The following is a 22,276-nucleotide window of genomic DNA, read 5'->3' as shown; positions in this document are numbered from 1 at the left end:
GTCTATACATGTTAGTATACGTATACATATGTGACCTTTCTTTCGAAAGAAAGCATAAATGGGATCATATTATGCATTTTATTCTTCTATCTTTTCCCTATGTTGTTTTAAAGATCTTTATGCATCTAACTGTTTATTTTATACCTTCTAATGGGTACAGAGTATTCAACTGACTTAAATTATCATAAATTATGTAGCCACTTCTCAATTGATATAAATTTAAAACTCCTATTTTTCACACTGAAAAAAATGCCACAAGAAGCATTCTTGTACTGTTTTCTGTACATATAAGAGTGCTTCTGCAGGGTAAATTCTTAAAAGTAGAATTCCAGGTATGCATGTTTTAAATTTAAACATTGTCAAATTATCCACTAATGAAGCTTTATTGATTTATATTCCTGCAAACTTCTAAGAGCCTATTTACTAGTAACTTCACCAATACTGCATATCACCAATTTTTATTTTTTGTTCATTTGGTGGACTAAAATTAGTAGCTAACTGTTGGTTCAAGTTTTACTTTCCTGATTACTGATAAATTTGAGCATCCTTTAATAAATGTATTGATTAATATTTCTTCTGTAAATTATCTGCTCATAGCCTCTGCTCATTTAAAAATACTTTTATGGAAAGTATAATTTTAAGAACTCTTTATATATTATGGTCTTTAATCAAATGTGTATTACAAATAATTTCTTGCTATAGGTCACTTAGCTTTAACCTATGTATATATTGCCTTCATTGAACAGAAGTTTTTAATCATTATGTTGTTAATGCTCTCTGGATTTTTATGTATTGTTAGAAAAGTCCTTCCCAACCTAATCTTACTAAAATATTCTGTATTTTCTGATATATATAATTATTTTGACATTTAACTCTTTAAGCCATCTGGAATCTATTATTACGTTGTAGTAAGAGACTATGACTTAATTTTTTTCCAAGCAGGTTACCATGGATTGGACATGGATATGTTTTGGGATTCTTTATTCATTTGACAATATTCTTTTTCTTGACTTATTCTATTTGACAATACAGTTCCAACTCTTATAATATTTTTTGACTCCCAAGTAAGGTAATTTTCTCAATGTCCTTCCTCACCTCCATCCTCTACCACTTTCATTTTCCAATTATTCTTGGCTAGTCTTGTGCCCTTTATTTTTCAGATGAGTGTAAGAATGTATTTCAAATTTTATCAACAAACAGACAAACAAATAAATAAAATCTGTGGGTGTTTTGATTTGTAGTACATTAATAATTTAGAAAATTTGGGGATAATAGACAGCTTTTACAAGAAGGACTCTTCTCATGGGAACACGGTATTTCTTTTCCTTAGTCTGGAGTTTATAATGTTCATAATATCTTAAAAATGCTAGCTAGGTTCATTCCTTTTTTATGACTTTTGGGTTATTTTGATAGTTTTATTTTCCCCATTATTACCAGTCCTTGTCATCCATTGCTGCTATTTGAGAAATTTTTTATTTTTTTATTTTTATATGTGTCCATTGAATCCTATACTTAGGAAAACTGTCTTATGAAATCTGTTCTCTAGTGGATTGTCTTGGGTACTCTAGTTATACAACCATATCACCAACAAACCTTACAAGTTTTTCTCTTTCTTTACAAATTCTATACTTCCTATTTGTGATGTGGAGTAAAACAGTGACAAATGGCGAGGGTTATTGTCATCACTGCCTTCCTTCTCCTATAATGGAAACACATTTCAACTTTTAGGATGATACTTAGTGGGTGTTTCTGGCAGATACCCTTCATTATCTTAAGAAAGTTTTCCTTCTATCCCTAGCTAACTTGGGATTTTTCAAAGCAAAGATGAATCTTGATAGCTTTAGCATCTATTGCATTGAATTTTTTCTTTTTTTGTGTTAATATTTTATATTTTAATGTTGAACTACCTTTGTATTCCTTGGATACACCCTACTTGGTTGAGAGGTATTATTTTTCAACAATAATGGACACAATTTGGTATTTAAAGTAAGACATTTGTGTCAGAAGTAATAAATTAGATTGTCTTAATTTCCTCCCTCCTTCAGCTTCCTTCCTTCCTTTTTTCCTTCCTTCCTTCTTTCCTTCCTTCTTTCTTTCATTTCTTCCTTCCTTCCTTCCTTCCCTCTATATCTAGTTTAGGATCAGATTAGTTAGCTTTACTGTGCTTTATGCTGTGGGATAATTAATATAAGACATCCCTACCTTGAAAATTTGATATAAAACTGACAAAACCACCTGGATCTCTCATGACCTTTGATTACTTTCTCCATTTTTTCTATACTTTTTGGTCTCTTCATGATTTCTACTTCATCTGTCTCTCTCTGTGTCTCTCACACACAGGTAACTTATTGATAACTGTTTTATTTTATTGTCCAAATGTTTAAGATCCTGCTCTTTGATTTAAATGGATTTGAATGAACTCATTTCAATAAGTTCCCCTATATTCAAGTGGAAACAACTCACTTTATTAAATTTATATTAGTAGGCTTGGCTGATATTATTTATTTATTTTATGGTTGTTATGGAAGTAAAAATATATTTCTTGATCTTTATGTTTATACTTGGTTAGACATATTCCTAAATACTTTACTAATCAAGTAACTTTAAAAAAATAGCTACTTTCTTTTTTTGTAAGATAATAGTCCTCAAGCAAAGTAAATAAAATACTCTGGTAATAAGTGGCCAATCAATAATATGTCTCTTAGAGCCTCAATCTTTTTTTGAACATCATCTCCATAACGTAAAATAATTATCTTAGGGTGAAAATTTGCTTCAGTTAAACTCTTTCCACTTTTGTCTTAATAAATTCATGAAGAAAAATTGCTTTAAAAGAGGTTTAGACAAATCCAGAATTAGGAATCCTTTGACTACTGATTGTACTAGTTACTTTGTGTTTATGCTTAAAGAGAGTTTTTACTATTAAGGTGCTATCCCTCCAAAAGAGAGCCATGTCTGTGGAGGTTGGGGAACTCATTAGCGATGCTTTCCCACAGAGGGACTTAGTAGGCTGTTTTTCTTTCACAGGGTTTGTTGATTCTTTTTTGTCTTTTATAAGCCTGTTGTTCTGATTCATCTTTACTGTGTAGTCTAAGGAAACCATGTGGTATGAGAAGGAACGCAATATAATATAAAACAATTCAAAGCAGAGCTACTGTGGCTGAATCCATGGCTCGGGCTCTCAGAATCCTTCTCTCATGCCTTCTTTCTCCTCCTCTTCCCCAGGTAACTCAGAGGATCTCCTTGCATTCTGAAGAGTGCAATTTTAAAATTCGTGCAGAGACTGTCTCCTAAAGACTCAAACAACTGTGTACCTGCAGAGCATTTTGTATAATATAAATGCATTGACAAGTCCATGGACAAAAGCCATCTTAACAGCCTACTTACATCCAGATCATCTCCAAGGGCCCCACCTATTACTTTAAACCTTCAACATGAGCCCTCTTAGAGATCCATCTCTTTCCTAAGCCTATCATGTTCAGAGTACTCTCCCTGAACCCAAAGTAGATAAAAAAGTAAGCACATTTTTTAAAAATGCAGTTAATAATGTTTCTATGTGATAAATACACAAAATGAATGTATCAAAATATTTACTTTTGCATTTAAATGAAGGCTTGAAAATACTTTACTAAGTGGATTCATGAAAAACTGATCTAGATAATCTACTTAAGGCCCCAGGTGAATTTAGTGGCTTAATCTTTTGGGTGATATTGTAATCCATTCATACCTTCTTGGTTTGATTGAATTAAACGTCAGCAGTTCAGAAAATTGTTTCCTTGTACTAAAAACATAATGGATATGATTTATTGTTAACTATTATTTTATTAGGTTTAAAGTTTTGAGTGTATGTGCTGTTTTAAATATGTATGGCATAACTGTGAGCTAATATTTGGTTTGCATTCACATTAGGATTTCTAATACAGGGACTTCATGACCTCTGTTTCTTTTACTTCCCTTTCCTGAGCTGACAGTTTTTCAGATCCAGTCCTGATTGTAGAATTTTACTTTACCCTTTTCTGAAGAAGACTACTTCTTTTTGGGGAATGCTCTCAGAATCCCAATAACCCACACTGAGTGTTTGAGGAAGATGTAGACACCCATTCACCAGCCCGAATAAGGTGAGAATAGGACAAGGCAGTTGTCACAGTTAGCGGGCTTTCATATGTGAGAGTAACCTTACCAAATTATATTTACCTTATATGAATTCAAGCATAAAATATTCAAATATTATTTCTGTGACTTTAACCCATATTCTCCATCAGTCTAGGGAGCCAAATAAAGGCTTCCTGTGCCACTAAAGGCAAAAGCCAAAATAAAGTGAATAAACAAACCAACAAAACAAAACAAAACCCTGTAATATTCCAGGAAGCCAAATAAAGTGTTCTTGTGCAAATAAAGGCAAATAGCCAAAATAAAACAAACAAAATACTCAACAACTATCTTAACATCAGAAGGATACAGATGGTTCCTTATTTATTGAGCAACCACTTACCCTGTGTTTACTCTAATGAATAGATGAGTTGGGCTACTGGTAATCCAGAAACTTCAGACATTGGCTCTGCCAATGCTTTGCAAGCATGCCTTGATACATTACAGCAAAGATTTTCACATGTATTCTACCTTTAGACTACTCTGGGGTGGATGAGAACATCGTTGTCGTATGTATGAACATATGGTAATGAATAGGGCAGTTCATATAGAATTAAAGTCATTTTCTTTAAAGATTTTTCTTTTGAATTCTTATTACTTAAAACAAAACTCCATAGTAATAAATTTACTTGTACTAAGTGCTATGCGTGGACTATTTTATTTATTCCTCTCTACATGTTTTTGTTTTAGATATGTGAAAGCTGAATTTAGAGAGTATATTAGTCAACTCGGACGAATACCATAATGCCATAATGACAAATGCCATAGACAGGATGGCTTAAACAACATATATTTATTTTCTTATAGTTCTGGAGGCTGGAAGTCCAAGGTCAAGATGCTAGCTGATTAGGTTCGTGGTGAGAGCCCTCTTGCTTGTTTGCAGACAGCCCTTTCTTGCTGTGTCCTCAGATGGCAGAGAGACAGAGAGTGAGAGCATGATCGAGCGAGCACACTAGCTCTCTAGTGTCTCTTATAAGGACACTAATTCGATTGGATCATGGCTCCACCCTGTGACTTCATTTAACCTTAATTACCTCCTTATAGACCGTATTTCCAAATATAGTCACATTGGGGCTTAGGGCTTTGACAAATGACTTTTGAGGGGCACCATTCACTCCACAGCAGAGAGGTTAAGTGACTTTCATAGGGTTGTGTCATTGAAGCAGCAGAACCAGTATTTGAATCCAAGTAGTTTGGCACTAGAACCCCTGCGATCTACCTTCTTACAGCTGTTTAAGAGTCTTGTGGATGATTATAAAGTTGGCCAAAGTTGTCTTCTAGACTCTCCTACCTTTCTTTCTATGTTTCACACTCTATGCGTACCTCTCTCACCTGCTTCCATCGAATCTTCCCCATGTTTCAACTCTTCAGAGTTCATCTAATTTGTACTAAAGATTAATTAATTAGAAGAGTATTTGCTTATTTATGAACAAAATACTCCAGATAAGAAGAATATCCCCTTCCCCACAATAATGAGCTACTAGTTTTTGGAATACACAGTAGACAGATTTTAAAAGAGATTCTGTCTTCAACACTCCCATCACTCTCTACAGATGATTATAGCACTTTAGGTATGAGTCCATGGTACAAAACTTTTCTACAATTTAATTTTTCTTCTTTGACACTTTAAAACAATATTGTTCAATTCATTTTGTTAAATATCTACTGCTCTACCTTCTTTCTTTTATTAACAAACATTTATTGAATACTTTCTATATGTAGGGAATGAGTGTATAATTTAAAGATAAAAGATGGCCCTTGGTCCCAAGGTAATTAGAGGAAATTAGACATTGTAGAAACAGACTATGTACAATTAGTTATAATCTAAGCATAATATGTTAAGTCTAAAAAAGAAAGATCTGAAAAAGGTGATATGAAATTTCAGAGACTAAAGTTAAATAAGAACTTGGAATTATTATTTTTTTAAAATTTATTTTATGGACAATGAGGTACTCCTGAAATCTTTTGAGTATTTACATAGGTTGATCTGATTTATTTTCAGAATCACCTTTATAAAATAAGGGAAAGGATGAAGGGAAAGAGAGTTCAGGCTATTATAATTGTCCTAAGATAAATTCTACAGAAAAAAGAACTTGCAAATAGTAGAACACCTTTGTGAGTGAAGTGTTTGAGGCTTGAAGTCACATTTGTATGAAAGGATTAGTGTTACCCTACATTTTATCACAAAGGATAATTTTGATCGGGGGTGTTATTCAAAAAATTTAATAACTGGTATGACACAGGTCCTGACAACCAGAATAGGGAACTGACCAATCAAAATAGACCAGATTATAAATATATAACAAGTGTGATTATGCTGGTATATACTGGCTGAATATCTGATTTGATTCTGATTTTACAGCCATGTACCTCATGATGTGAAAGATTCTACTTGTTAAACACATTTTGTAAATTAAGTAAAAATAATTTGTTTTCCAAATTCTTATTTAAAAAGATATACTTCTATAATTTATATTAGTTTAAGATCAGTATGACACACTAAATCCATACAATTTTAGCAATGTTCTCTAAAACTTGTTTGTCAGTGGTTTATGTGTCTTAACATCACGCAAGTCTATAATTTCTATTTGGTATTTTGAAATATTAAAATGTTATATAACTTTATTAAATTCCTAGGGGATAGATAGACTACTGTCCTTAATACTGTTGATTTAAGTCATGTACCTCATAGTCTGGAGATGTTTTTAAAATCAGCGTCTCTCTCTCTTTCTACACACATGTAAACATGTATTACACAAGTGTCTTTATAATTGACATATTCTTTAGTTGCCAAAGTTTCTACCACTTCCTTTTGTTTTACACATTTATGTTATATTATTTTACCCACCTGGTCCCTGAAGGCATATGTGTTTGTGATCCCTGATTTGGATCTTTATATGTTTTTTGGAGAAATCATTTTGTTCAAGTCATAATCCAATGCCAATAGTAATGAGTCATGCTGTGATAAGGTTTTAAAAATTCCTGAGGTAGCTCCATCTCTGGAAACACTGTTAACTCAGAAGATTTTATTACTTTTACATTTGGCAGGTTCCGCTTGAGCTGAATTCACCTTGACTTCCATTTTAGTTCAGAGACTTTCTAATGCTTTTAAATTCTACTAGTCACCTTTAAAATGATTTTGAAAAGCACAGTTGACTTTTTAGACTACATAAAATTCTTTTTAGTTTTTTTTTAATTTTTGTTTTGATTATTCTTTTTGATTTCTGTTTTGATTCTTCCTTCTACTTGTGTCCCCTGCTCCTCCTCTGAAACCAGTTCTCTGAAAACTGCATGTCCCCAAAACCTGCCCAAAAAAGCATCTGTGATCTTGAGTACTTCATGATGGTGACCTTGGCCCATATTCACGTGTAGAAACCACTGGCAACATTCTTGTGCCACTGTGGTTAACCTGTTACCTTCCTGCCCTCTTCATTTCTCCCCTGGGACCACTTGCTGATGCCGCAGCAAAGTCCACTCTAAAATATGGCCAACTTCGTGTTGTAAATGGGTAGGTCTTCCCCTCCCCTTGTTCCTGGTAAAGATGATGGATAATTTTAGCCAGGATGAAGTATTAGAAGGGCAACCAGGAGAATGCTGAATGGTTACAGCCCAAATGGCACATATAATGTCTTTTTGATGAACATTAATGAGCTTCAGAGTACTTTGGGGAAAGTACATTACAAGGACTTTGTGAGAGAACATTGTGACTGGACCCTGTAATTTTTGCTTGTAGTCATGAGAACTGAATGTTCGCACATGCTGGCTTTTACATAGCACTGCTCGTATTAAGTAGGAAAATGGATGGGAAACAAATGGCAGAACTTGGGGAAGTTTTTCTTTCTTCCTTTCAAAAAAAAAAAAAAAGGCAGATGGTGTTTTGAACACAACTTGCCATAGAACATGAATGCATAAGAGTTCTGGCTGCCTGAAGGAGAATGAAAAAAAAAAAAAGTCGATTATTTTTTAATGGTAAAAACTAGCTTTAGGTTCTCCCAGGGGCTCAAAGAAAAACAGCACTGAGAAATGGGAGTGAACTGAAAGATAGCGTTTGTGTAACACGTACCTCAAACCACAGAAGTCACATGGGCTCTGTCTGCTTTTCTACTTCTCATTACTTGTCATAGGGCTATACTTTTAGCTTCCCCCGTCCTGCAAGGCCATTCAGCCATGTGCCAGCTGGAGTAATCTTTATTCACCATGTCGTTAAAAAGGCTCATGCAACAGAGCAGCAATGGCAATTTGGTGGACTACTGCTCTGGTCCATCGTACAGCTCTTATTCCATGCTCCCAGGCAGCTTTTCGATGGATGATAATAGAAGGATTCAAATGCTGGCAGACACGGTGGCTACTTTGCCTCGGGGACGAAAGCAGGTATGATTGCTATTATGTACCTTTTAGAGTGTTTATATTCTCTTGAGAGCAGAGTGATATATTTGTCCACCTTCATACTAAAAATCCTATTTTAGAGGCTTTGGAATTAATTACTAAGAGTATGGGTGAGAGAGAAGGTGAGGAGCCCAGAGACCTTGTATACTAGTTCAAAGATTTAAGACCATGCTAAAACATTTTTTTCAAGGCAAAACTTAAAAGAAGCTTGTTTTGCTCGTTTGGAGAGGTGTTCAGGTAAAACGAAAATCATTAACACATCAGACTTGAAGATGGTGAATATAGACACAATCAGTTTGAGAATTATTGATTTTTACCCCATACCTGGTATGTCTCCCATTGATTCTTTCCTTCCCAGCCTCGCTCTCTGTGTTTGATAGTCATTTCAGTTCATAATCAATTGAGAGTATGTTTTTTTTGAGGAGAAATTTTGTGGACTAAATTATTTTCAGCTTTGAGGCATGGGCCCATACCTCATGCTATTGAGAAGACTTTTATTGGGTAAGTGAGTGCTGATTGAACAACACACGGCCACTTGATAGCTGTGGGATCTTAAGCAAGTCTCTCTAAGATTCAGGTTTCTTTTTTCTAAAGTGAAAATAATAGAAACACCCTGTGGGGCTCTTTTGCTGCTTAAGTGAGGAAAATGTGCAGTGCTTAACACAGAGATTGATATATAGTATATGCTCAATAATTATGCTATTATTTTTACTGCAATGTATTACTCTAGTGAGGAAAACTCAGTTGGAAAAACCCATGCCCATCTGAGTTTATTGTGAATTGTTTTATTCTTTGACTTCCAATTTGTAAAAAACAAAAAACAACCCAAAAAACAAACAAACAAAAACTGTAACATCTCTTGAGTCATATATAACTTGCTATAATGCCTCAATACATATGTGAATGTAGATACAGCACTTGTGCAGGAAATATTTACAATTGTTTTAAAGCATGAATTTTTGCCCTTAAACCTTGCATGTACCTCATGTGCTCCGCTTAAGCCTTCTAATTTCAGGATTAAACAGTTAGAGCATAGTGGGAGAGTCGTGGTATTTTCTCAGTGATGTACATAGCTAATTCTTTGGTATTTTTCACAATGAAGGCCATAATTTGCCATGGTTTGTATCATCAATCTTTTTCAATCCCAAACTGCTTTTATGATGTTAATTTTAATGTAGTGATGAATTTGTCTATCAATTTACTACCAGTCTGAAAATAAAGCAACTCTGGAAAGCACCAAAATCTTTATTCAGTTTTCAGATGTCGAGCAGTGCAAGAGGTACAAAAATGAGAACACACTTCCTGCCCTTATTGGGTTTACAATTAAGTAGGCAGAATGAATAGATGTTATACAAAGTGAAAAACATAAATGCTTGAATCCAAGTACATGTCTTTGGATGCAACTTTGGAGAGAGATTCCAGATATTAAAAGGTATTCCGGAACAAGGGAATTAATAAATGCTGAGGCACAGATCTTGGGACCTTTAGGGCAGGTTTAGGTAATAGCACATTATTGCATCAGAAGAGCCAGTGTCTGTGTGAGAAGTGAGGGGAGGCCTCAGAGCCGGGCTGCTTTCTTTACGAAACACTTGAACATTTCCCCTAAAGAAGCAGTAATTTGTCCAGCACAGGGAGCCACTGAGCGTGCTTGAGCAGTAGCAGGTTTTAGGAACCTTATTCTAGAAATGTGGTGTGTCTGCAACTGGGTAGAGACTATGGTGAGGGAGCAACCTTTGCAGTAGTTGGAGAAAGAGGAAAAAGAGGAAATGGAGAGGAGACCAAAAGACGTCAGTATGAAAGGCAATGAAGACACAGGAGTGACATCGGTTTTTAAGCCCAAGAGAAAATAGCATGAACTGAAAAAAGGCAATCATTAGGAGGTTATTGGGAGAAGGTAATGAGAGGGCTTTAGGCATATGAAATGCACACACACGTGTGTGTGTGTTATACCTGTGCATAATTATATATACATATATATATATATACACACACACACATACACACACACACAAAGATATATATACACACATATTCCCAAAGCAATTAATTATTTGAATGTTCTCATCTTTTCTAGGTCTTCTCTTCCCCCTTTTCTCATATTCTTTCCTATGGTAGATTCCTCCTATTCAGATAGGTTTTTCTTACTATTATAAGAATTACTTTAAGAAAAAAAGGCAAAATGCAACCTCTTTTTTTGTGACACTTCTGATTCTATAGAATTATCTCAACAAAACTTGAGGGAAAGTCTATCCCAACATTTCACAATTTTCCAAATGGATGTTCATTTCTTTTGACGGGTTTTTAGAGCATAATCAGTCATTTAGCACTGAATGCACTGCAGGCAACAAGATCTCTGTAAGGCAAACACATGAGCAGGTGTTTCTCTGCCCACTGTTATTTTCAACCCTTTCAGGGCTGACGTCAACAATTCATACTTCTTGTTATTGTTGGCTTTGGTTTCTGAAAAGCTGTATCTGATTAGCCTGTAGGTTCAGATTAAAATTCAGAATCATTTGGATGTTCACACTAAGAATTATTTAAAAATAGATTTCTGTGTGAGCATATTATCATAATACCTGCATTTGTAGGAGGTGACAGACACTGAGTACAGCTCCTGCTTCTGAACATAGTTTTAGAATAAAAAAAAAAAATAGCTGCAATGGAAAACACACTAGGAAGGAGACTGGGGGAAATAAGGATCGTCTTTATTAACGTTGTAATGTCCAAGGATAGTGGCTATACTGTACTGCCTGCCCACTCTTCTGAGGGCAGTAAGTTGCTCTTGGAAAAGTTTTTACCAAATGCTGTAATGAGACCAGGGACCTGACAGGTGTGAAGCTTGAATGTGCATCAGGGGCACCACAAACTAACTCCATTTGCCTGATTTCATTTTGGTCATCAAATTACCATTGACCCTTGAACAATACAGAGGTTAGGGGTGCTGACACCCCAGGCAGTTGAAAATCCATGGATAACGTTTGACTCCTCCAAAACAACTACTAATAGCCTGCTGTTGATCGGTAGCATTACCAATAACATAAACAGACGATCGACAGGTTTTGTAATATGTTATATGTATTATATACTGGATTCTCACAATAAAATAAGCTAGAGGAAAGAAAATAATAAGAAAATCTTAAGGAAGAGAAAAAACGTTTACAGGACAGTGTATTTATTTTTAAAAAATCCACATAAGTGAAACTGCACAGTTCAAACTCATGTTGTTCAAGGGTCAACTGTATTACTAAATAGACAATTTCGTGAAGGGTAATATTACTTAAAATCTCAGCTATGGAATATTGTGTTCAACTCTGTAATGCATGTATTTCTGGGATGGAATCTGCCCTTCAGGAGCCTTCCTTTTATTTCTGGCCATATACCCATCTGTTACCAAAACTCTTAAGTGCTCCTAACTACAAGGTGTTATGCTAATTTAATGACTACTTTTAGGTAGAAAACTGTGTTAATTTCACCACAAAAGAATTTGAAAAATATCCTCTAATCCATATTGTGGCATGCTAGGAGTCAATCTCCAACAATTTTTCTTGGAAAACAAGTTCATGAGCCCACAGTGCGACTTCCCTGGGAAGCAGCAACCCTCTTTAGGTTCCTTAAGGGCACTTACAAGTTAAGCAATTGAGTTCAGCCCCTTTAGTTTACTGTGTCTTAGAATCATCTATGCAGCCCTGCTCTCCTAAGCATCCTGATATAAAAGGGAAAAGGAAAAAAGCTGTCTTCATGAAACAACTGGGGAGAGTGAGGCAAAGGACTGGAAGGGGAGTAGAGGACATGATTTGGGGACTTTGGAAACAAACAACAAAAACGAAAAAACCTCACCCCTGCATAAATATCTCTTCCCTCTTCCCCAATACTTTCAGGAAATGCGTACACAGAGTATGGACCAGGAAGTGCCAATCTGTCACTTAACAGCAGAAGTGGCTACAGGATTGCCCTTCAAGCTCCTCTGAGCCAGGCAGGCTCTATGGCTGAGCTGCAGAGCATCACGATGTTTTGCAAACTGACAGATGAAGTGTTTAGTCTTGGTTTCCCTCTAAAGAGGGACACTGTGAATCACTGGATAGCAGGAAAAATTATGTTTTGAATATTGATGCCTGATTATTAAGTCATCTGACTAAAAACAAAAGAAGAGGCATCATAAAACAACCCCAGGCATCTTTATGTTAGTGGCTTGCAAGGGGTTAAGGAGACTTGTGTACTCAACAGTCATAACTAAATGTGTAGTTTGCAGGCCTGCCAAATTGCTAAACCCAAATTTCTCATATTAGATAATGTGTCATAAAAGACAGCTGTTGCCAGCATATGCTAGTCATTGCACACCAGTTCCTCATTCATGAGTTTTGGTGCCGTCACTAAAGGGTCTGGGAGGGCAGTCAGGGAGCAGAGTCTCCACTGGTTAGATCTAGAATAGGGCTGCTCACTTTTGGGAAAGGGCTGCAGGAGAAACTTTTTTTCCAAAGTGTAAGCCCTTTGGTAAGACCTTAGACATACTTCTTTTCACTGAGGCAAATAGTTTGGTGCAAGCAAGGCGGAACCCTGAGAACATTCCTTTTCACATCGCCTGCCTGACAGCCCAGACCAAAAACAAATAGGCTTTGTGTCAAGATGTGGCACGTGTCAGAGACTTTGATGGTGCCTAATTTATTTAAATTGGTTTTTATTTAAATGTTAGGTGCCTAAGACAGGCCATTGCTCATTTATAAATTATGAAACTAATTCATAATTTGACTTACTCTAATTTTTGTGTCTGTCACTGATACCCCAAATCAGTCAGTCCACAGATATTATCTGCTATGCATCTCACGTTGTGCTAGGCAAATAGTTTCATTTTCAACTAGTCAATTACTTAGATAGAAAGGTAAGTAGGAGAGAGGTGGGGGAATTTGCTTCCTATAGAGGTCTTGGATTTGTCTTGTAAATTTAAAATATTTTAGATTTGACATATCTACAAAAATTACGTTTTGAATATTAACGCCTGATGATTGATTTAGAAGGTAGGTTGAGGATGCACCAGATGAAATCTTGAAGTTCCCATCAATGTTATGTTTATTTGCCTAGCAAAAGTGCATTTTAAATTGCTGAGGAAAAGCTCAGACTTGTAATAATTCAATAATTCTTACTGCCATTCACTCATTTAGCAGTTATGTATTAAGGCATTACTAACTCTGTTTTCTATTAATCCTTTTTTATGGTTCTTGCTCTTTTTGGATTGAAATTATTTTTTTGTTCTTGTTTGTTTTCATTTTTAATCTCACTACATGTTTAAGGTGCCTAAATTTTATTTTACAATTTTAACAATTACCCTTGAGTTTTTACTATGAATGTTTAATTTAATGAAGGATAAAGTTTAATATCTTAACATATTTCTTCTGAAGCTGCATATTTTACTTTGGGTCTCCCACCACCACTTACTTGCTGGTATCGTTATCTAGTAGTTTGCTTCTGTTTTTCTATTTAGCTATTTTTAAGTTTCCACTCTATTCCAGGCCCTATGTTAGACATTGGGGTAGAAAGTAAAACAAATACATTCCCCCAAAGGCCCCAAGGATACAGATAATTATGTATAGAAGTGAGGTATTTGATCCAGTATGCCTTTCATTTAAATATACATATGTGCCTCCACATATATGAATATATGAATAATCTGATGAATATTGATAGCAAGAGTAATATTTTTAAATACAAATCCTAGTTATGATTACAAACAACATAATCAGATATGACCTACCTATGTACTTTATAATCTGAAATGAGCATAAAAGCCAAGCAATGCAAAAAATGAAAATAGATTAAGAAAATGTAAGTACAATATAAGGGAAAGATTGAGAATGCATAGGAATGTCTTTATTGCTCCCTTCCACAAGCATGAAGCCCACTGCACAGCTGAGTGGTCCTCACCCTGGTTAATACTTATCAGGACTAAATCAGGCTGAAACCAATCATACAAATTGCTGTAGGTCTTCCATGATCAGTCCTTATAAGTTGAAAATGAATGCTTTTTAGCAATTTTAGAGAATCTTTTTGGATCTGAGCCTTCCTGTTGCTGTCTTCAGGTTGATATAAATGATTTAAGGTCCAGAACTGACAAGAAAGGAAAATGTAATTAATTTACATCAACTTAGTGGGAAGAGTTCAGCTCTCCATTACTTGAACTAACCATTAGCCAAATTCTGAACACTGAGCCATTCCAGAAAATTTGTTAGAATGCTGTCATTTGGAACTTGTGAATTCAAATTTCTTATAGTGATGTAGGCTTTTCTCCTAATAAATGCCTTAATGAGGATTTCTTTTGTGCATTAATTTCTTCTACGTGTTTTTCTCCTTCTGGTTTTCATCCTCTATTTTATTTTTATTTGTTTGGACTGACTGTGCATTGATCTGACATTTTATGTATTCACTGGTGTGGGGGCGGAGCCCCAGAAAGTAGTTTCCAGGCTCTCGGCCTCACATAGACAGGTGCTGGCTCAGGTAGTAAATGGCCAACTGTGATTGCATGGCCATCAGCTGTGGCTAGTTGGCCGTCAGCTGTAACCAGTGAGCCATGGGCCACAATATAACTGCTGTGGCTACGAGGAGGAGGGAGAGAGAAGAGAGAAGGAAGATGGGGGCTAGCAAGAAGATGGTGGCTGGGCTGGCAAGTGTGGATGGCGGTTTGCGGACAGTGTGGATCCAGCCTCCAGTGAGAGTATAGTGCCGCCAGAGAGAATATAGTGGTATGACTCCCCCATCTATGGCTCCGTGGGTGTTCCTTTTTGGCCTCACCATATCCTGCGTTCCTGTATGGGGAGCGGGAGCAGAGACCCCGCAGGCCGCCCGCACGACAAATGGCGCAGCGAGCAGGGTCCCCCGCATGACAACTGGTCTACAACAAGCATATTAGGTTGACAGGTGTGGGGACAGAGCCCCAGAAATCAGTTTCCAGGCTCTCGGCCTCACATAGAAAGGTGCTGGCTCAGGTAGTAAATGGCCATCAGCTGTGATTGGATGGCCATCTGCTGTGGCTAGTTGGCCGTCAGCTGTAACCAGTGAGCCATTGGCCACTAATATAACTGCCGTGGCTATGCTAGCAGAAAATGGGGGCTAGCAAGAAGATGGTGGCTGAGCTAGCAAACATGGATTGCAGCTAGCGTGGCGGAATGCGGGTTGCAGATTGCAGAGAGGTGGACAGTAGGTTGCAGACAGTGTGGCTCCTGCTTCCTGTGTCTCCAACCCAGTTGCCAGCGAGACTATAGTGTTATGACTCCCCTACCTATGGCTCCGTGAGTGTTCCTTTTTGGCCTAGCCATATCCTGCATTCTTATGTGGGGAGCAGGACCAGAGACCCTGCGTGACTCCCTGCATGACAACAGATAAACACCATGGGCATAAACTTATGTTTTGGGCCCCTGGACCAACACTTGAGGAAAGGCTAATTAACATTTGTTAATTCCTAGATGAATAAACAAAGCACAACATACAAAAAAGCACAGCAATTACCTAAAAGACAAGATGCCACCTTCAGTTAACTCTACCTCAATTTATAGTGGTAGAATGTATAGCAGAAGCTTATGTTTGTATGATCTTTTCCAAAACATTGAAAGGAGTGAAGGCAATATTATTTATACCATTTATACCATTGTAAGGTTCCTTTCCTTTCTTGGTTGGAACTCTCACTGCACTTTTCCAAAAGTATTACAAAAATAAATCATAAAGATAACTGAGGTTTTGAGTCTTTGGTTTCACTTGAATTGCATTTCTGCGTGTGAGTTGGTTCTTTAGCGGTTGTTTTAGCCTGCTAAAAATGGTAACATATTGAACTACTAAAATAAGCATAGTCATCTCATCAGCATCTTCAAAAACTATCAAGTATTTGGATTTTATCTGCCATTCCATAGGTGTTATTTTTCTTTGTATTTCAGTGTGATTCTAAATTGCTATGGTTAATCCCAGAGGCTATTTTAAATACAGATAGATATGTAATTCTTTTGGGAAGCTCTGGAATTTTGCCACGTTACATTAACTCTTTTGCTACAGTGTATTATCAGAGCCTCTTTTAATTTTCTAAACAGAATGCCTGAACGTTCCCTTCACCAGCTCTCCTTTGCTATTATTGCTAGAGAATGGAAATTACTGCCCTTATGTAACAATTTCCCAGGAGATGGGCCAAAGAAGGTGATGAAAAGCAAAGTCCTTTGTGATTTAGAATATTTTACAAATGTGTCTTAAGGACCTATGGATAACTGTGTACTTGTATTTTTCAGCTTGCTTTGACGAGATCAAGTTCTTTAGGTGACTTTTCCTGGTCTCAAAGGTAAAGAGATTCATTTATTTTTTTTGGTCTCTCACAAAGATATTTAGGAACACAGCTCTCCAGACTGTTGGTAGATAACACACACACACACACACACACACACACACACACACACACACCACATAACATACAGAGTCATAATACTACAGTTTACATAAATGTCAGCTATTTTTATTTGTGACAGCTATTTTAATAAGTTTGTGCTAAATTCATACTTTGACCTTCATTTATAGTTTTCTAATTTTATTTTTTAACTTTTTTTTTTTTTTTTTTATTGCAGAAAGCTTGTTACTGTGGAAAAGCAGGATAATGGAACATTTGGATTTGAAATTCAGGTGGGCATTTTTCAAGTGTTTCCAGACTTTTAATAAAGAAAGTGGCACTGGTAGTGTCACTATATGTGCAAAGAAAGAATGAAGTCAAGATTAGAGAACAATGGAGACTGGGACTTTTTATTCAATGTGTGGCTGTTTTGCTAATCTTTCATTGTGTTGGGTACCATCAAGGAAAAAAACAAACACACACAGAAAATAAAACCCCTGAGACTTGTTTGGCTCCTTGTTCTTAGTTGCTTCAGTCTCAGATTGATCAGTAAAGCTTGATATTAGCCAGGTCTTAAATAAGAGAGTAAAACACTCTTCTTTATAGATGTGCATTTTATATATTTGCATTTCTGATGTGTTTGCATGATCATTTTTTTATACTGTATGTCAGATTTTAAATCTATAGTTTGGTATTCAAGAAATACTTGACAGCATATATACCGGGGGTGCCAAAAAATGTATACAAGTGGACACTTTGGTCAACGTTGCCCAAGCAGTAGTTTGCTGTAATCCGAAGTGTCTGGACGCTGATGGTAACCACTTTGAGCACCTCTTGTAACTGCAGAAGTCAAACGCGACTTGTATGCATCTTTTGTTATTGGTATATGTTGAGTATAACAATTTTAATACAGTTTTCCTTTCTTAAAATGTGTATACATTTTTTTAGCACCCTCTGTATTTGTATGTAAGGACTGTATGTATTCATGTATAGCTCCTGATCATTTTGAAAATACTGAAGGTTTCATATAGGATATAATGAGAAATTTGTACTTGTTTTTTTATTAATGACAGCACTTTGTAATTATTACTTGAAACATTTCAGAACATTACTCTACTTTCATAGTCACTCATGCTCTAGGAAAAATTTTAACAGTCTTTATCAATTTTTATGTAATAGCCCTAGAATTTCATTTCTTATTTGCTGTCTGCTTTTTCATGGCGATATTTGTAAAGATGGAGAGGTAGGTCCAAGGAAGCCTAATACAATTAAGTGTAACAGTAGTGTTAACTGCTTTTTTTTTCCCATGACATTTTTGGGTTTCTTTTAGATGTATTTTGCGTAATCATATCCTTATACTGCACATCAACTTTTAGGTCCTAGCTCTGGTGCTGCTTTCAAAAAACTTTGGTCTCTACATATCAGCCCCACAGTTGGAAAGTCACAGTGTATTTTAAGATAAGGAACAGGAAGCTAAGTAAAACATGCTTCATGTCTAAAGAAACAAAATGGAACTCTATCTGCAATGAACAGGGAGAAGGCTGTAGGAGAAAAGAAGATATCGTCAACTTTCTGAACTCTTCTACTTTTAAATTTGGTGAAATCTATAATTCTTCCATCAAGTTTTAGGAGCATAGTCCTCTTTATTATTCTCCATTCATGTTAAGCACTCCTTATTCTGTTGTAGAGACACTGTACTTTTTGTGACTGCTTCTTTTTAAATGAGAATTATTCACAAGGAGGTACAGTCATTGCTACTGAAAACACAATTGGTGACTACTCACGTACCCTTATGTAAAGTGACAAATTAGGGTTTTTTTTCTCACACTTCTATGATATGTGTCACTACTTCCTCATATTTCTCCCCCATACCATAAACACTTCTTCTACACGGAAGAGTCAAAGCTACCATTAGTAGACACAGGCTACAGCACCATGCACATTTGGAGATCAACGTGAGCTAAAGGCTTCACCTCTGAACTGGAGCATGTGTGTGTTATCTCAGCAATGCAGGAACCCTCTCCTCTCTACACACGCCCTTTTGGTGCATGCTTTCCAATACCAGCTCCATGTCGTAATTTCTTCTCTAGTACTCATAAGATTTGCAGTAGTCATCAAATGGAGGCAATACTATGGGAGCTTTTTGAAGACCAGATAGAACCTCATGTACCCACATCGTGCACCCATTGTTAAATGTATTTGGGTCCTGGTCTATCAGGTGAAGGGTACACTGGAAAGAACAAGTTCACCCTCCTTTCTGGTTTTTCATGGGTGCTGCTTTTATGCTGCTAATGAGAATCATGCAGAGTGATAGGAATACAGACTCTAGATTCATGCACATCTGACTGAGTTCACGTCCTCTCGATGCTGCCTTGTGGGGTTTTTAGGAATTTCAAATAATAACACAGAGCAAGTACTGAGTAATGTGCCTGGTACCAGTAGGAGATCAGCAAATGATAAGTGTTAGAATAAACGTCACTGGGCATGGGAAAGGGCAGTGTGACTTTTGTGTCTCTAAGGATTGTTCTGTCATTAAAAAAATGGGAGCTAGAAGACTGGGAGAGAGAGAGAGAGAGAGAGAGAGAGAGAGAGAGAGAGAGAGAGAGAGAGAGAGAGAGAGAGAGAGAGAGAAATTGATTCAACTCATTCCATAACTTTGGAACTTCTGCCTTTTCTTCTCTATCTCTAACCCACAAATTTTACACCCATTGCAAACACTTATTCAGATACGGGGTACATAAATCAACGTTTCCCTTCACTGTACTCACTTTGATCACTGGACATGGAGGGTAGATTTTCACTGCTAATGAGAGTTGTTGCAACAGTGGTTTCCCAAAGGAGTGTCTGTTATAGCTTTGGTTCATGTACCACATGAACTAGAACACCCTTCCATCTCAGGAAAGGTCTGGGCTGTGGCAAGAAGACTTCCTGACAGAAAAGCTGTTACAAAGGGTCTCTGACATAGGTGGGAAATATAGTACATGATCTTTCAAAGTCCTTTTTACCTTTAAGATATGGGGATTCTAAATGCCTTCTGAAGTACATAGAAATCACTTACAGGTTAACAAAATCTAGTTTCTAGAAGTTGCTGGTACTTGACTGACTTCTGGTTCTGGAGCCTGCAAGTCTGTAAAATAGGAAGGAATGATCACCAGACATTCATTTTTCCACAAGAAAGCAGTCCTTGAATGGGGTTTAATTTTAGGAATCAGATGTTTCAAATCAGAAAGCTGATTTTGGACTCCAAATGGAACTAGACCTCATAAATGTGTGAAAAAGCAACATATGCTTGCTATAGGTCATTGGGCCCTATACCTATCAAACATTTATCCAGTGCTCGGTACAATGTGAAGAACAAAAACAAACTGATTTTGCCAAATTGAGGTAAGAGGCGAAGCACAACTTCTTCTGATTTAGTTGGGTAGCTAATGAACCCGGGATTATTCGGGGCAGGCATACCAGCGAGTGCTCAGAAATGAAGGTAATTGAGTCAATTATAGTACTTTTGAATTAATGCAGCGCAGATTGTCATTATTTGTAGAACCCTGATTTAAAATAATTATTGTTGGCATATCTCCATTGCCGGGAGTGTACTGTTTTCTACTCTCCTGTAATAAGTCCTTGAGGGTGAGAGAACCTCGTGGAGATCTTTCCCTTCGCTCTTGGTCACTATTATTTTATCCCATTGGGAAATGGAAAACTTAATTATTCTTAATAAACATTCAATTGTGATAGCATTGGGTGGTTTCTAAGCCTTGAAAATATAAAATATTTAGCCAGTCTCATCCTACTTTTGTTCTCAAGCCAGATTTTTTTTTTTTTTTTTCACAATGAATGAGATTGTCTGCCGATTCTCTGGTAGGATTACAAAATTGGTACCTTTGATTCAGTTTCTACCCAGGAAAGCCTTTGCAAATTGTTGTTTGCATTTAATGTTATACCATTTAAGGTAACTGATGCCATTTAATTTTTTGACAAATAGATTTTGAGTTTTTTGAGTAGTAATTCTGTACCACTTTAATTTTTACAGACTTACAGGCTCCAGAACCAGAACACTTGCTCCTCAGAGCTGTGCACGCTGATCTGCAAAATCCAGGAGGACAGCCCAGCACACTGCGCTGGCCTGCAAGCTGGTAACTTACAACTCTGCTCATGTTAGAAATAATTTAAATAGCAAGAAAATAAAACTCTTTGATAATGAAGCTCAGGATTTGTGTGGTTGCTGCTTTGAATTTTATTAGCACCTTTATGTTGTTAAGTTTTGAGGCTTGCTTGTTTTCCTTCGTTTGCATGTCAGGAAGGATTATTTAACCAATCGCTTTAACACTCATTTTTTCTTGGCATCTCCCAGGTGATGTCCTTGCAAATATCAATGGTGTGAGCACAGAAGGCTTTACCCACAAGCAAGTTGTTGACCTGATCAGATCATCAGGAAACCTGCTAACGTAACTATCTGTCTGCTTCCTGTGGGGCTTCACAAAATGTTACGGTCTCTCATAATGCCTGTTGAGTGAATGAATAGACTTTTTGTTCAGGATCACAAAAAAGGAGGTGGTGCAGCATAGCTTTGGGATTGGGTACAGACGTTTTTTATCAGTTCCTTTTGTTTCTCAAGGTTTCCTCAAACTTGAACATGTTGTCAACATCTGAAGTTAGAGGACATCAATAGTCCAAACGTCTGAGTGGGAGGGAGAGCCTTTAAAAAAAATATTTAATGTTTAATTCAATTAAATTGGCACACATTCTCTTTGGACAGAGAGAAACTGGTCCCGTTTCCATGGGTGATATAATCTTGTGGTTAGAACAAATAAAAAAAGTCAGAAAGGCTGAGTTTTTTCATCTTATACCACAAGTCAATTGTTTTTCTCTTCTAGTCTTCCATTTGGAAGAAAGAACAAAGTCTGCCAACCCTCCCCACCCTGTAAACATACACTCATACTTGCTACTATTCCAAACTTACTAGTGGGACATTGGTCTCCCCAATTGGAGAGTTGACTGACTTTTCCACTATACAATCTCTAGAACCTAATAAGACTTGAATAATTAGTTAAAAGATGGAATTCACTCATTCGTTGAAATGCTATTTATTGAGCAAATACTATGTTTCCAGCACTGTGATAGGCTCAGGGGAGACGAATCTTGGAGTGCTTTAATCGTAGAAGGAGATGGATTTAAAAAAGACCCTGAATATATAATTTTGATATTTCAATTATTGATAACTGCTATGAAGAAAGTAATATAAGGAATAATGGGATAGAACACTGAATAAGAGGGCTACTACTTTAGCGTAGGTATTTAAAGTGGTCCTCTCTGAAGACGTGAACTTTGAGCTGAGACCTAAATGAAGAGAAGGATAGTTGTATCAATCCTTGGTGAGAACATTTCAAAAAAGAG

General features: G+C 36.6%; 1 protein-coding gene across 2 annotated transcripts in view; it reads left to right on the top strand.

Annotated features, from left to right (window-relative positions):
• Nucleotides 1-22,276, top strand: part of CYTIP (cytohesin 1 interacting protein) — a 67,233-nt gene that overhangs the window by 33,016 nt on the left and 11,941 nt on the right. The window contains exons 1-5 of one of the 2 annotated variants that reach the window (XM_019727180.3): nt 8,258-8,517; nt 16,791-16,840; nt 17,121-17,175; nt 20,913-21,015; nt 21,234-21,327. In XM_019727180.3, coding sequence (XP_019582739.3) covers nt 8,344-8,517; nt 16,791-16,840; nt 17,121-17,175; nt 20,913-21,015; nt 21,234-21,327 — 476 coding nt within the window. In that variant the 5' untranslated portion in view covers nt 8,258-8,343. Of the gene's footprint in view, nt 1-8,257; nt 8,518-16,790; nt 16,841-17,120; nt 17,176-20,912; nt 21,016-21,233; nt 21,328-22,276 lie in introns of those variants that run through there. The other variant, XM_019727181.3, reaches the window with a different exon arrangement.

The sequence above is a fragment of the Rhinolophus sinicus genome, chromosome 17 (genome assembly GCF_057876585.1).
Source record: "Rhinolophus sinicus isolate RSI-liver-muscle chromosome 17, RSI-T2T, whole genome shotgun sequence".
Taxonomy (NCBI): domain Eukaryota; kingdom Metazoa; phylum Chordata; class Mammalia; order Chiroptera; family Rhinolophidae; genus Rhinolophus; species Rhinolophus sinicus.
Note: the sequence above shows the minus strand (reverse complement) of the source record. Positions and strands in the feature narration are given on the sequence as shown.